This window comes from Cololabis saira, chromosome 9 (genome assembly GCF_033807715.1).
Source record: "Cololabis saira isolate AMF1-May2022 chromosome 9, fColSai1.1, whole genome shotgun sequence".
In the NCBI taxonomy this organism is placed as follows: domain Eukaryota; kingdom Metazoa; phylum Chordata; class Actinopteri; order Beloniformes; family Belonidae; genus Cololabis; species Cololabis saira.
Genome location: NC_084595.1, coordinates 32,608,393 through 32,624,972, shown reverse-complemented (window position 1 = coordinate 32,624,972; position 16,580 = coordinate 32,608,393). Strand labels below are relative to the sequence as shown.

Below are 16,580 nucleotides of genomic sequence, written 5' to 3'. Positions count from 1 at the left end.
CTAATCTAGGATCTTGATGTCAAAATGAAACAAATCACACAAGCAGGTGTAAAAGTTAGTAGGTTTTATTTACCGTACAGTTTGTGTGCCAAGCTAAATGTAACATGACTGCATCCGGATTCAAAGCTGAAGTACTAGTATACACCACATAACATCTCCAGTTCAGACCTCCTCAATGACGTAAACACCTGTTCTTGAGCACTTGCACAAGAGAAGTCACATATTTATAGACATTTACATCTATCTACACTTAATATTCCTACAAAGCATAGAAAAAATAAACTCCATTCGATTTATTGTTACATAATTTATCATTTCATTATATGACGTGTGATGACAAGAGCAAGATTTCTTGATTGATCATATGCGGTATTGCGCTGGATATCTTTCACAGCTTTCACTGCAGCTTTGTTACAAGTGCAAAGCTGCAGTCCCTTTTTCCTCATGCTGTGGGACTGGGAGCTTCAACTACACAGCCATAAAACATCTGCTCAGGCATATTCTCCATATGCAGTCAGCGGCAGAGCCATCCCACCATCAAATATTTAATTTTTCTTCTTCTCATCAAATCAGTCCCTCCTGGAAAATATTGATCCGACCTTAATGAGTCTGATCATCTTCAGTCAGCGTATATCTGACTGCGTAAGCAAATTCAGCGTAGGAGGGGAAGGAGGAGCACGCGTACCTCTTCCCTGAATGCTGACATGCATTTAGGATACACATTTCTCTCTGTCCTACTAAGCAGCACTCATATTTAATCACCCACATATAAAGATCCAAGTTAGACCCAATTTAAGCATGCGTTGTGTGTGGGAAGAAAAAGATAAATAAAATCAAAATAGAAGCATTTAGAGAGCAGAGACTGTTCTACATTAGGCACATTACCAGGGTAATTTAGAAAGGTGTATTGCTGTGTCTATTAGGCAGTTTCCAGAGAAGAAAACCACAGCCTGAGGGAATCAAATGGGAAATAATCAAATCGCCCTTGAATATGTACAAGAGATTAGATTCTAATTTTTTAACTTGATCTTGTAGCAGTAGGGGCCGGTATCTTTAGTGCATTTTCGAGATAGGATAGCTGGCATTTACTTAAGATTCAGGACCAATAATTATTCACTTTTGTGTAAGGATGTTAGAGAACAAAAGAATTAAAAAGCACATTTTCTTTGACTGCATCTGCATCAGAGTATGATCAATTGCAAAATTATAGTTCATTAATCAAAAATCTAGCAAGATTGCAAGAATGCATCCATAAACATTTTGGAAATTGTTAAGTAATTAAACCAGTGCCCACTGACTCAGCTCAAGCAACAGCATACAACTATGCATTTGATTTTTTTTAATTAAAAAAAAAAGAGCCTTGTTTTTTGTTTTCTTTTGTATCCAACCAACCCTTTAAATCCCTGGGGATTTGGTCCAGGTTTAGAAAGGAGAACCCAGTCTCTGACAGTTTATTTTTAATAATAGATGGCTCAAATGATTTATTCATTCACTTCTTGCATCTTCTCTCCTTTCGTCTGTCTGTCAGCGTCTGAACTTGGAGGGCAGTTTGTCATGAAGGGAAACGAGGCCAGGTTTAATATGACGTCTGTATCCTGTCACAACTACGGCTTTAGCAGTAAAGTCCTGCAGGTGACGTGCAGCAGACAGGAGACTGCATTTCCTTTGCTCAGTGGGGCCGCGTCCTCTCAGGCAGCGGGTGTTTGCTCAGACCGTGGCCTCATAATGAAGAGGCGTGGCTACGGTAGGGGGCTGGATTAATCTGTGAATGTTGCTGGAAATCAGAGAACTACTGTGAAGCGCGAGTCGAGTTCTGCTCATGTGTCAGTGTGACGGGTGACATGAGCTACACACAAACTTGGGGTAGTAGCTCGGAAAGTAATTTCACTGAGCTGCAAGTGTCTTTTAATGCCTGAGCATTACCGTGGATACCCCAGTCAGTAGCTCTTCAGTGATGGAAAGCACAGAGGTTCATCACAAATGTACCAACCTTTCTGAAGTCTTGATGGTGAGCATCTGTTAGGATCATGTGAAACATCAGTTTCCTGACCCTTGGTGCTAAACTCATTCTCATTGTTCTTTGTTTTGCCTTGCATCCTTTCTGTACTGAAAATAACACATATTCCCACTGCAGTTCAAGGAATACATTTCCTCCACTTATGAAGCCTTTGTCTCCTCTTTCTCCTATCGATTTCCAGCTGGCTCGTATCTTTCAGGGAGCGAAGCTCCTGCACAAGCTCACATCAGATCAGCTCTGGGGCCCTAGGGTGTCACGGTGATATCTGCTGCATACATCAACTGTTTCTGCCTTGCAGGAAAGACGGGATACTTCCTCAAGTCCCTTTTATATTAGCTTTAAATACAATACTATATTTTTCTGCTTTTACAATACAGAAAAAATGCATTTTCTGCGATCAGATATGAGGAGGCCTATAGCCAAATTCATCTTTAAATTTCATTTTAGTCCTCTAAAAAATATCCAGTGATGAAACTCAAGGATGTAGGAGTGAAAACAAAGAGTAAACCTTTATCACCTTTGGTTAAGGTGTTCACCAGCAATGTAAAGATAGAAAAGGTTAGGAAGGCAGCACAGGAAAAAATAAAAGAGCACTATACTGTTTCTGGTAGGTCAAATAATTATCACTGCATTTGTACAAAAAAATAATAATTTGGGAAACAGGAAAAAAAAAAAAAAAAGAAATAAAACATACCAGATTTGCCAAAGCAATATGAAACTATTTCCTTAAGAGTCCTTGTGTTAAGGTCAGCTGTGCCGATCCTCGACTGGGAGGTTCTTCACAGGAAACCAAGGCCATCATATTAAACATTAGCAAAATGGAGGTATATGGAATTTCTTCAAGTCTCCAGTGACTAATTTGACTTTTCTGGCACATCATTGTATTCTCACAAACTACATTGCACATCGACAACTACGTATGAATAAAAATTTAAAAAAATGTAAAAATAAAAAAGGCAACAAAGAGATGTGGTATGTATTGCTTAACAGAAAGGCCACTCTAGATGAACTTAAAACGTGATCGGCAAAGTTTTTGAATTAAAAAATGAAGAAAAAAAAATGCTTCTCGATTGGCCAAATGTGTTTAAAAAAACACAGCAAGAGTCAGATGTTCCTGATTATTGAACCTTTTCAGAACCAGAACGCTGTTATCCTGCTGTCAGTGTTGGCCAGAGCGGGCAGTGTTGTCCCTCCACGTCTGCTGCAGCTGCTGGAGGTGCTGAAAGGCTCTCTGCGTGATGTTAAGAGCTGGGTGAACCTTCCTCAGATTGGGCTCTCCTAGTAGAGATAGACCACACAGGCCCATGTATGCATGGAGAGGATCTGGTGGAGGGAAAGCATGACGTACATGAAAAAGTGAGGGGGGGAAAAAAAAAAAAGAGAAACTAGTTTAGAAACCTTGTAATGTCACAGCAGAAATACCTGCATCTGACAGGCCTCTGTGTCTTCACAGTAACAATTATTATAGAAATGTTAGCTGACACATGACTTTCCACACAAGAATCACCAAATGATAACCTAATTTCACACAAAAGCCTCCAGTGTGCATAACCCTTGCTGTTCGTATGTATGCACCCTTAAGTAAACATAAATAATGCACACAGCTTGCCCTCACATCCGTCTCTCTCCCCAGTGATGGAGGGTAAAAGCTCCACCAGCCAGTAAATGGAGCCATAACTGAATTATGATAAAATGACAGATTGGACAGAAGCTTCACAATCAAACCACCATTAGCTGCATCAATCAAGAGTGAAATTCAAGGTTGTACAGAGGAGCGGTCCCTGTCTGAACAATATATGTGCTTATATATCTCTTCTCGGGGGACATCCTTACAGGGGGTCACGTTTGCTTCAATGATGAACAGGAAAATTGCCCTTTTCCGACATGAAATACATTAAGCAGCAGAAATAAATATTGAGATGGAGAGAGCAGGAGCTGCTGCAGCTTAAAGGATTTTAAAAACATATTTATCTTGTCAATTTGGATAAGATGCTGAATGGAAAAAAGCAAAAAGAAATGTAAAAAATTACCAGGTGTTGCAATTGATAATCAGGGATTAATCCATCAAGGATTGAATTTTTTTTTTTTTTTATCAGAATGGTTAAATTTATTAATGCACCTATTTAACAACATAATAATACATTTTAATAATAATACATTTTATTTATATAGCGCTTTTCAGGGCACTCAAAGACGCTGATAAGCAATCAGATTTGTCTTCAATACCATAGGAATAGAGCTGACCTTCTCTAGACTGTGAACGACCTTATGTCCCACGTTAATCCTCTTTTGAGACCAGTTCCGGCACATTAAAAACTATGGTAGTAAATAACTGTCAAGCATCCCTTTGATAGTCTCTTTCTTTCCTAAAACCCTTTTTTCCCCCAGTATATTCAAAAGGCTTCATATATACACACACTAAACGTTGTCTATTAAACTTTGCTGTTACACCCTGCCTTTCCTTGTTCATTCCTGTAATGTGAGGAGCCCCATCTCTTGTGTCCTCAGGCCACCGATGGACAATCGCCTCATCAATGACTTATTACAAGGACAAGAAAGAACATACATACACACACCAGCAAATAGACTGCTGGAGTTTAGAGTTACAACAAGAGCCTTTGCCATTGATCTCAAGTAAAGCTGGCAACCACAGCTCCACCCTGACCCCGCTGCACCTGTAGAGGGCAAGGCACAGCCAATACAGCAGAAAGAAAGCTAAAAAGAAAAGAAAATCTGAAACTGCTTAGATCCACTATCTTTTTGTCCTCAGTGTCAGATCTTTGAAGTTACATAAAGATGAACAGCAGACTTTATTTGGCCTTCAGATGTTGAACTTGTCATTCAGTCCAGCTCCAGTCTGATGCTTTTAGAACACCATAAAGTTCAGGAGACTTGTATTACCAAAATACCTACTGACATGATAAAACAGCAACACTGTCAGATCGTTACAACAAATACAGCAGTATTTAACCAATAGCTTTTTTAATTAATTGTTATGCATTCCTGTACAACCTTTAAAATTTCAATTACCTGGATGGCTGTCTGGCCATTTGGCGAAGCCACCAACCAACCGATCCTGCGTGGACAGGATAAAGCTCCTGTTCTTTTCAAAGTTTGTGAACTGGAATATATCTAACAACTGGAAAGAAAAGAACATGGAGAAACGGGATTAGAGAAAAACAGAGATGTTATACGATAAAGTTAGCAAGTGTAAACTTATAAGAAATAAACCTATAACATATAAATAAAAAAGCTAGCAATTAACTATCCAGGCCCCAAGACATTGTTAAGATGCACAGGTAAACAAAGTCATCTTTATCCAGTGCAGACATACAATTATATAACCAATCCCAACAAAATAAAATGCAGAAACAAAACCAAAACTCCATAAAAATTCAGAGCTGAAATTAAAGCCAGGTGTTGAAAATGAAATCAACTTGATGAGTTGGGGGGCATGAACTCTTTTAAATACAAAGATATTTCAGTCAAATTTAATGTAGTCTGTCTGTTGACTTTAGATCACACAGCAGGACAATGATCACAGCAAATCTACAACAAAGATGAACGAAAGAACCAAGCTAGGGCTGGGCGATATGGACCAAAAGTCATATCGATATTTTCTAGCTGAATGGCGATACTCGATATATATCGATATTTTTTGTGTGCCATAATTGGGGTTTCCCCCAAAGCATTATAGCATCTCTGTTAGCTTCATTTTTTTCTGAGGCAAACCCTTAAAAAAAACAGTCAGTTTTAATACAAAGCCTCGTGCCAAATGTCACACAGGTATTTATTAACAGAGGTCTGCACAATATCAAAATGTATAAAACAAATGAAATAAAAATAAACTGCCTGCATATATAAAATAAAAATGCTTCTTGAATAAAATAAAACAAATATCCCTTTCCTGCATAACAATTAAATTAAAATACACTGTGCAATTAATACAATGGGCAGGGACAGGCAGACTTTTCCACTGAGGTTGACAGTTGTGCAAATAACAAATCATTTGTGCAAATCTCAAATAAAACATTCAAGTCAATTTGTCACAAAATAAGCTATATCAAATCATAAAAAAAAAAAAAAAAATTAATAATCGATATAAACGATATTGTCTCGTACCATATCGCGTTTGAAAATATATCGCTATATATTAAAATCTCGATATATCACCCAGCCCTAAACCAAGTCGATGTAGCCGAGGTTGAGACTTCAGCCTGATTTAAATACGGTTATGCATAAGGTAAAAACAAATGCCCACAAGCCTCAAACAATGTAAAAAAGTGAGGCCAAAAGCCCTTCCACAATTATATTAATGACTCAGAACAACCATTACTCCAAGTTATTGCTACAAAAGGTTGTTCCACAAGATATTAGATTGTATTAATCAGTCAGTGTGTGAAAAAACTATGTAAACTCTACAATGATGTGAGGTTGTTTTTACGTAAGATTTGAAAAGTGCCAGATTAGTATTATTACTACTAATATTATTATTATATTCATTACTATTATAATAGTAATTTTGAATTGACTTGAATTATTCTGATCCATAAACTTGGCATTGAAAGGTGTTTGCAGTATAAGGCGCCCTGTTAAATGGGATTATTAAAAGAATGTTCCACATCGTCTGAATAGTATTAAGTATGCAACAATTCATTCTTACTGATGTTTTCACCTCTACGAAAATGCACAAAAAATAAAAAAACAACCTCATATACTAAATAATTATACTAAACCTGTTAATGCATGTTGGAATGTGTTTGTGATGACATTTGTTACATCCAACTTTACCTCCAGCGTTGCTCCCACCCAGAAGGAATAGCATGTGTCTACGGGTTTGTTGGGACGCCCGTGGAAACCGCTTTGCTGCCTCATGATGCACCAGCGCCCAATCCTGTCCAGCTCCCGCTGACTCAGCGCCTCCTCCAACCGGCCCATCAGACACAGTGAGGCAATGGCACAGTATGTCCACCCACCTGGATACAAGCACAGGCAGCTGCATGACACACACTCATATTCATATCCTGTTACGTAAGTATACACAAGACTCAGTTAAGTTAGATTTCTGGCAAAGATGAAAAGCAGATCCCGGTTATATTTTAATGATAGGCAGCTTGTGGATTATACGGCACTGCAGCAAAAAACAAGAGGGCGTTTCTCTGCATTCCCACACACTGCCAAATAACTAAGAGCACCCCACTACACTAACCTTCACCTTGCCTTTGAAGTTATAAGATGGAGCAGTCTTATATTTCATTAGAATATATGGAGAACAATTTACATAACTGAAGGCTTTTTGCAATGGGTTGGAAAGGATATCATAATGAAATTGCCATTTTGTGATCGAGAGTCTTAAAAGTGATTTCCCTTTTCAAATTATGTGATTGATCATAGACAGAGGTTACAAACTACATGATCCGACAGCGACTTGGTCGCCCAAAGGGTCTTAAAAAAAAAAAAAAAAAAAAAAAAAAAAAAGTGTGTTTTCAACCAAATTTGTCACATAGGAAATTAAGCACAACCATGTATAAAACGGTTAATAATTTGAAAATGGACTCAGGGAGGAAACTGATTGTACAATGTTTTGTTCGAAAGATGAAAAAGAAGACCAGCGTGTGGATCAACACACAGGGTAGAAGAAAGCATCTGTGCTGAGAGTGAATAATATTAAAAAAATAAAAACTCTTCATAACTGCCTCCTTTATTGTCATGCAGCCATTGTTTGCTGATTTCCCCTTCAGGATTTGCTTCCTCGTGGTGGTTTCATGAGGAAGCTCTCTCATTATAACTTGAACAGGGATTCCCCTACAGCTCCAAATATTTGTTGTTTTTTTTAATATCCATTACGGCCATGGAAAACATCTATCAGCCCCGTGACGTATTGACAAGTGTCTCCGATGAGTCTGAGTTGTTCCCAAATCCTGACCTCCTGCTTAGATACTACTGACACACTGGCAAGCTCAACAAATTGGATATAAAATCACCTAGTCTTCACGTTCTTCAACTCAACTGTCAACCACTTCCAGTGTTTCCATTCTTTTACATGACCCTCCCTACCAATGCCTCTGCTTACTTATCTGTGTGTGTGTTAATGTGTGAAGGGGAAAAGAAAGAAAAGATTGAACGAAGGGTTGTAAATCTGCCATTGTGTTAAGAGTTGCCTCTAATCAACCTAGCCAGGCTAATTATACAGTATCTTGGAGGCGCAGGAAGAGGCAATAAAATTAAAAAAAAAAAGGTCAAATTTGGAAGCCAAAAGAATTTTAATTACTGTTAGGATTCCTAATACAGGGTTTGGATACATGTTTTTTGGTGCTGAAAGTTTGCAGACTGTCAATACCAAAGAGTCACCCTATCAGGAATGAACCTAGAAATGGTCACTCCTGAATGACACTCAAAATAACACTGGGGCAAACATGCAACCTAAAAAGATGTGAAATCTTAAACTCTTTACAAAGCAGAAAGATGAGAAGCAATGAACTGAAGATATGTACGCAGATAAAAAAAAATATAAGACATCTGATTTCTTTATCTACATACTATAATTCCGTTTCACATACCCAACGACACAATTAGATTGTGCAATAACACCCTGCAAGACACACTAAAATCACCATGTGGGGGGTGTTATTGAACACACATCAAGGGTGGAGGTGTGACGGGCCTCTACGAAACATCTCCATCTATACAACTCTCCAAAAGCTGATGTTTCACAAGAGAGTGCAGCATCTAAACTGCGAGTTTCCGACACACTGCTTTGAACTTTGAGTGAAAGAGAATAGGATGAAGGCTTTTGTGCCAGAATAACAAAGTTTAATTTGAGCAGGGGGGATTATTCAGAACAATTTACAGCATCTACAGCATGGGATTTGAAGGTCTAATCCTTTAAAAGAAGTTATTGCCCATCAGCCACTTTTATGCCTTATTGCCATGATGCAAACGCACACAGAAACATTTTAACGTGATTTGAACCCTTTGATTATGACAATGGAATTAAATCAGACAACTCTATCAATTAAAAATGTCTAATCTCCATAAAACTTCTACATTTGGGCTGCAAAACATGCAATTTCTTCCCTCACAGTCCTTTCTTAATCTAAAACTGCACATTTTTTCCACTATGAGTATAAACTCACCATGAGATTCTCTTCCAGGTCCCTGCGCAAAACCACTGTCATACGTCTGTGAACAAAAAGTTAAATTATGACGTGCACACAAGAATCGAGCATCTGAAGAACTGTAACATATCCTCTAACTGCATATGGGCATCACTTCCTTTTAAAATCTACAACAAACATATTTAAGTTTCATTTTAAAAAACAGAAAGGTAAAATGTAACTGAACAAAAACAAAACCCAGCTAGTAAAGTACAAAACTGTTAAAATGTGATTGTTTGACAAAGTAACCTTTTGTTTGCTCTCAACTGTGGGCATCACCAACATTTGAGTCTTGCGTTTATGTTGTAATCAGTGTCAATTAAAATTTGCATAATCACAGCCTTAAAATGAGACTGTTTTTTCCCCCCCATTTGTCCTTGACAATTCCCAAGACAATCTTTTAATTTATGTATTCTTTGAGCATCCACCTTTTATTAAAAATATCAAAACAAAAATCGTATGATCTCAGACAGGCATATCTGAACCTAAACCAACTTCATACAGAACACAGCAGCTAAAAATAACCAACAATAATGACTGCACAGGCTCTGTGACCCAATTATTATTACAAACATGGGTAGTTTCATATTTGTCGTAGAGAAACTCCTGAAATGGTGATGTATTTTATTTTAAAAGTAAAGTAGCAAACCAAACAAAGCAAACAATCTGAACCAGAAATGGTTGTCACTTGGGAAAACCGTGTTTGGTCCTTTTCTGTACATTTCTGCTATGATGAGATTAAAAATAATGAAAACAAATAATAAAATGAAAAACACACTAGAAAAAAAAAAAGCAGATACCTGACAGCATTCAAATGTAAGTGGAACTTACACCATTCCAGATAAACTTGTACCGACAAAAACTATTCAGCCTCTAGTGCTTTCAATAATTCATAAATTCAGCGAAGAATTACCTGCTTTGTCAGAAATCCTTTAAAATTATGTCATGTCAATAATTATACCTTTCATTAAGAATTTAAACACATCTTTCACCTTGCAAACAAACAAACCATTTTCTAACTCTATTTTCTGCATGAATGTAAAAAAGAATGGCCACGTACACTCATGAAAAAAATATTTAAATCAAGATTATTTGTAATAAAACAATTTTAAGTGAAAAGGTTAAACCCATTATAAGATGGTGTCTGAGCTACAGCAAGAAAGACTATACTGCAAATGTAGAACTCTGAAAAGCAAACAGTGATGATAAAGTAAGAAAACATGTCTGTTGGTATGGTGGAAAAGCATCGGCTGTGGCTTTAAAATCATGGTGCATTACTGAGACCCCTTAATTTATTATAAATGAAGTATTTCTGGGCACAGTGCCACCTGCTGAAGGTGGGTGGTCTTTTCTTTACATCTCAGTCTTGCAGTACTTCCATGAATGCTGCAAGGATTGGAAGCAGTCCCAATCCTGTACCAATTCACCGCAGCTGAAAAAACACTGTAAGCTTAATACCTAATTTAGCATTTTAAGAACTACTTACCAAACTTCCTCGTATGTACTCAATGGCCTTTTGGATGTCCATGCCCGACCAGTCATCCAAAATGTAGCAGATACAAGCTGCACAGTAGATAAACCGGACATCATTTTCGCTTCCCTCTGGCACTGCGTAAAAACTGATAGCAATACAGAGAAAGCCAGATGTGTTACACAATCAGCTGAAAACACATTTCAAGTGTGCATTCAGGATATGCATCATGCCATGTCATGCATCATAAAAGGCCCATCAACTAAAAAGTTAAATGGTTGCAGTTTGTAGCCCTGCCTAAAAAGCAGATTCAAATGTGAAGTAATGACAGTCTATGTTAAGACTGCTAATGTTCAAATGGCCTTGAGTACATTTGAATCACAGTTAATGTGCCAGTTTAAATAAGAGTGCTCCTGCAAAAGTGTGTGCGCACTGACCTGCCGTCCTCCAGTTGCAGTGCTCTGAGACCGGCCAAAAAGGCCTGTTTGTTAACCCGACTCAGGTCATCTCCCAGTATCAAAAGAGAGCACAGCCCAGTGTAAGTCATGGCGATGTGTCCACTATCATATGGATGAAGCACACCTGGACCCTGAACAGACATATGATATACATGTACTGGAGGAAAGGCAAAGCAAGGGATTATGGAAGTAATGGTGTTACAATCCAAATGCTTCAAAGAAAAAAGGTTTACCATAACATGTCCAAAACAACATTTTTAGACTAATGCTGAGAGGGGATGCATCATTTTTTACAAACAAATCAGAAAATCTTGGTCAAACTTAAAGATTAACATTGATACCTTAGTGCCATAAGGAATTCCAATATGTGATGATCCTCGAAACCCACAACGATCTAAGTTGGCTTCTGGAACATAATCGGGAGCAGGTGGGGTGCCACAGGTAGAGATGTGAGAAATATTCAACATTACGTGCTGATTAACATCAAATACAAGTGAAGCAAAAAAATGGACCTCTGATTTGTTGTATCATTCCATTGTCTCTACAGACCTTCAATAACATACTGCAGACACTCAAGTAAAAAGAGAAAAGTGCATTGCTGCCACCTTCTGACCAAAACAAAAATACCATTGGAGGCAAAACCCCTCCTGGACCAAAACATCAAAGAATGCACTTCATGCATCAGTAGCTTTTTTTAAATATGGCAATCAAGCAGATATGAAAGCATTTGTGTCACACACAAAGTCTTTTAGTACATCAATCATGCTGCAGTACATAATGTGACACTCACTCTTCCTTACTTGAGTTTGAAACAATATTTGTGCTGCCCATTAAAAGAAAAAAGGGAGGAAAACATCTTTATCATGTTGATGAGACATTAGGAAAATGCAAGTGGGCTGGCTAGGCTGTATTTTCACAAATATTGGGAGGAAACCTGCCAGACCTATGGCAACAGCAAAACCAAGCCCAATCAAACAGGAATATTATTCCAATGATGTCTTCAATAATTAACTAAATGGGCGTCTAAACAGATGGCACAGATGGGGTGGCAAAGAGAGGGCTGTTAGAAAGGGGAAAAAAGGAAGTAATTAAACCTGAAAGCCCACTTCCGCCTCAATGGCAGCTGTAATGTTGCAGTGGGTTAAGCGAGGACATTTTGATGCTATTATCAAGTTCAATATCTGCAGCACAGGAAAACGTAATTCAGACATTAAAGTTTGACATCTTGTAAATTGATGAGACTATCACAAAGCTTTTGTGTAGTAATTGTGTCAGGACCCCTGCACTGATCCAAAGCCTCCAATCCATGTTATCCATCTCTCAGCCCCCTCATTATGACTAAACAACAGTGTTGACCATTTTCACACACAAGCCCATTCAAATTGTCTTTATCTTGATACAAGACACCGTCAGCTACAATTTTTTCTAGAAGTTTAATTCAGATACTACCATTCATACAGTACATTGATACAGAAGTCTTAAAACTCATGATGAGGTTTTATTTTAAATAAATGTAGTTGATGCTGCTTTTGAAGGCTTGTGTTTTCAACGATAAAGCTTTATTCACCACCTTCCTACTATTGTTTCTGGCTCTGACAAAGGTCTTTTACTCTGGAAAAAGTAAGCCTTAGTTGAAATAAATACATTGATTGATTGATTGAAATTCTTTATTCAGTCACTTCACCAAACAAACATTGAACACAAACATTATTAAAAAAAAAAAGTGACTGAAAAGGCACAGGCAGAAGCATAGTGCTTATATTAATGCCTGTCCTACATACCAACAAACAATAGCAAAACTAATCCACACACAATACAAAACCTTTATAAAACTATCGCTGTTGTGTAAGGTTGCCAGTTGCCACCCGTCCCTTGAAATACAGAATTGTTCCGTAATTGGGAATTAAAAGTTGCGTTCCGTATTGAACCAATACGGACACATATTATGCTCTTATTTATTGATGTCATAATCTACAGGTGGAGGTCGGAAAATTTGTTGCAAAACTTAATTCGTAGTAAATTCAACTAAAGGTGAAACAAATGCATTATTTCCCACTACATGCAAAGTGAGATATTTCAAGCCTTTATTTGTCATAATTTTGGTGATTATGGCTCACAGTTTATGAAAACCCCAAATAAAAAAATCTCAAAAAATTAGAATATATTATGAAATCAATAAACAATTCAATCATCAGAATTAAAACAAATAAAGGCTTAACATATCTTGCTTTGCCTGTAATGAGACTATGTACATGTATTAGTTTCACCTTTTAAGTTGAATTATTGAAATAAATTTACTTTTACACCATATTCTACATCTTGGCTGATGTGGACATACATAGTATAGGAGGCTATTCCAGTTGCTAGTATGGTTGGCTGTCTGTACACTCATGCAAGTTCAATGCTATTAAAGCACTTTAAACTTTAAATCAAAGCGTTTTGTTTTTTTCATATAAAATAAATACAATTCTATGCAGTTTAGAAGTTTTGGGGATGTTTTTTTGGCGCCTGCGCTGCTGATATCGGGGTGTCCCTTATTTCTATTTCTGAAAGGGGGCAACCCTACTGTTATGTGTGAAAGGATAACAAGATATGGGACTTACTATCCTCTGTGGGCAGAACTTGAAGTGAGTATATCGACTCAATCATGGCTTTCCTGTCAATCACATCCAGGGAATCCAGCACATCGAGACCAGACAGTGCAAAAAATATGATAGTTAACCTGGGAGAAGGGGAATTATAAAACATTTAAAATTTGGAAGACAGAAGCGCTACCATAATTGATATAAACTACGTTCATTAGCAGTTACATTACTGGGTGAAAAAACCCTTGTCGTGCCAAAAAGTGATTGCCTGCCAGAATCTGATTTCTTCTGATTTCTGGCCGCAGGAGCAGATTTTCAGATTATGAAGCTCAAGAATGAGATCAAGTCATATTTAGGCAGAAACAACTTTTCATTAACTGTATTTGGCCTTCAATCAATTTTTGGCAGGTGAAAATGCCTATTTTGTGTTGTAATGGTCCTTTAAAAGAGTTAAAAGCAATAATGTGAGCTATAGTGTTTATATTATGAAGCTCAAGAATGAGATCAAATCATATTTAGGTAGAAACAACCTTTCATTAATTGTATTTGGCAGGTAAAAAGACCCATTTTCAGGGGAGAAATCAGATTCTGGCAGGCAATCACTTTTTGGCACGACACCCTCATTAAAGCAGTCTTACCAGTTTCTTTACATTTCGGTTTTGATTGTACTTGTCGCACATTGTTGGTTATCTCAATTCCAGCCTTTAAATAAAACAAGCAGAGCAAACTGCAACGGGTTTACGACTTCTCTGTCTGTGTTAACTTAAAACCTTTAAATCACCTAAATGTTAAAAAAGGAGAAACCCAGCCTTCATTCAAAACTGCTAATGAACCACGGCTAGCTCGGGAGCTGCACAGATTCGTCAACCAAACACAGAAACTAGAACACCAGTCTTCGTTTCAGCGGTCTTGCCTGGTTGTTTCCATCGATGCGTATCTCTCTGGTAACACCTGAAGCGTTCTCTGGAAAAAGCGAACATGTCTGTCCTTTAAAAACTCTATTTGCTCAAATTCTTCAAACTGCTTCTCCTCTTCCGCCATCTTTGTTTCCGCTCCTATGAGGAACCTTTTCCGGTGGTCCGATTTTCAAAATAAAGGTCTCCACCACAGCGGGAAATATAAAATGATAATAATTAGTTAATGGGCATCATCAGGTAGATGTACCTTTAAGGCTCCCTACACTAGATTACTTTGATCAGTTTGAGATTTTTATTTTTGTGTAGTATAAGCATTGATGGAAAATATTTTAATTAAAATGATAGATAACATGCGATTTCAAACTCTGAGATGATGTAGAGGTGTGTTTAAAACAGGGGAGGCCAGGCCTGGTCCCCCAGAGAGCTATCCAGCATGTTTTAGTTGTTTAGTAGTTGTTGTTGCTTCAGCACACCGTGATACAAATAGCTGTGTCAACAACAGAGTTGTTCAGACCTTGATGATGATCATTACTTTGAATCCGGTGTGTGGAAGCAGAGAAACATGTAAAACATTATTTTATTTTGTTTAAGGGACAATGCACATTAATCAACATTTCTATTTAGGTATGGACGTAAATGTGCCACAAAAACTAGCTAATTTACATCTGGATAGGGGCTTTCAAGGACCAGCATTGGGCACCCCTGGTTTAAAACTACTCCAGCAGCAGCTTTTCAAGTGGAAATAGGAGAAATGCCACTTGAAATGAAAACAATACAGTTTATAGTTATTTTCTGGGACAATTTAAAAGGGTGCAATCCAGGTCATCCAGCCAGAGAATCCTTAAACCACTGATGGGGAATAGAGCGGAGCAAAACAAAGAGAGCAACACAGAAAACAACAAGTTCAAGTTCAAGTTAACTTTATTAATACCCGTAGGTAGATTTGTTTTGCAGTAAAAGGCATCTCACACACAATCTCTACTGTCCTTAATTGGACACAGGACAAAAACAGTAAGAACAATGAACAGATTTGCAACAGAACAAGACAGACATGGCAGGTACTCACAATGCTCACTGATAGGATAAAAGTAGATGTTGCCCACAAGGCAAAGAACAATGAATGAATACAAAAGTAAAAACCAAGGTCAGGGTTTCTAATAAATAGAAATAAATAAGTTAAAAGCAGGATAGACCTCAGTAATAACAAAAAAGGGGACCTATTATGAAAAGCCAGTTAGGACAGTCCAATAGAAAATAAAGCAATAGAATTGATTTTGTCGCTGACGCTCGCTCGCATCGCATGGGACACGGTTCAAAGCCTGAATTATGGTTCCGCATTAAATCGACGCAGAGCCTACGCCATAGGGTACGGGCGGCGTAGGTTACCCGGCGACGCGCACTGTGCGGTGTGAGTCGCCGCGTACCCTACACCGTAGGCTCTGCGTTGTTGTAACGCGGAACCATAAATCAGCCTTCATAGTGTATGCAGCCGGCTGCTCTTCTGCCCAGAGCGAGGCTTTGTGTCCTCCCCTGCGGCTGCTACACATCATTCAGGCAGCCAATCAGCACAGAACCTCATTATCATAGCCTCCCCGCCCACTCAGAATCCTGCATAGAGAAGGAGGTTAGAAACGGTAAAGATAAAAGCCTGAATTATGGTTCTGCGTCAAACCAACGCAGAGCACACGCCGTCACCGCCGTCGTGAACCCTTCGGACTTCTCCGTCACTCCATTTCGCCGCGGTGCAATACCCCCCGTGACCGCTAATTCGCGATCTTTTCCTGAATGGTTTATCCGACTTTTTCCGGTCACAGTGAATGAAAGAGATAAGGACAACTATTGTGCAAAAAACCAAAACAAAAAAAATCCCACATACACGAAGAAAAGAGCGCTGAAAGTTCACGACTGCTTCAAACCGGAAACGGGAAATGCGTTGCAACCAAGCGAACCAATCACAGCCCTCTCCGTCTGCGTT

The 16,580-nt window shown here is 38.2% G+C and overlaps 1 protein-coding gene across 1 annotated transcript; it reads right to left on the bottom strand.

Annotated features, from left to right (window-relative positions):
• Window positions 1-49: 49 nt before the first annotated feature.
• On the bottom strand, window positions 50-14,735 carry pggt1b (protein geranylgeranyltransferase type I, beta subunit). Its single transcript, XM_061729297.1, has 9 exons — window positions 14,602-14,735; window positions 13,707-13,825; window positions 11,445-11,509; window positions 11,083-11,234; window positions 10,661-10,793; window positions 9,154-9,199; window positions 6,809-6,993; window positions 5,048-5,156; window positions 50-3,340 (listed from the first exon to the last, which is right to left on the bottom strand). Exons 1-9 carry the CDS (start codon window positions 14,727-14,729, stop codon window positions 3,177-3,179), a joined length of 1,101 nt encoding a protein of 366 aa, XP_061585281.1. The 5' UTR covers window positions 14,730-14,735; the 3' UTR covers window positions 50-3,176.
• Between the last annotated feature and the right edge of the window lie 1,845 nt (window positions 14,736-16,580).

Bases quoted from the DNA above. Each gene is read 5' to 3' on its own strand.
- pggt1b (XM_061729297.1), bottom strand. From the start codon at position 14,729: ATGGCGGAAGAGGAGAAGCAGTTTGAAGAATTTGAGCAAATAGAGTTT. The intron at 11,235-11,444 runs GTATCAATGTTA...ATGTCTGTTCAG, and splicing joins GAATTCCTTATGGCACTAAG to GGTCCAGGTGTGCTTCATCC. The intron at 6,994-9,153 runs GTGAGTTTATAC...GCTTGTATCCAG, and splicing joins ACCTGGAAGAGAATCTCATG to GTGGGTGGACATACTGTGCC.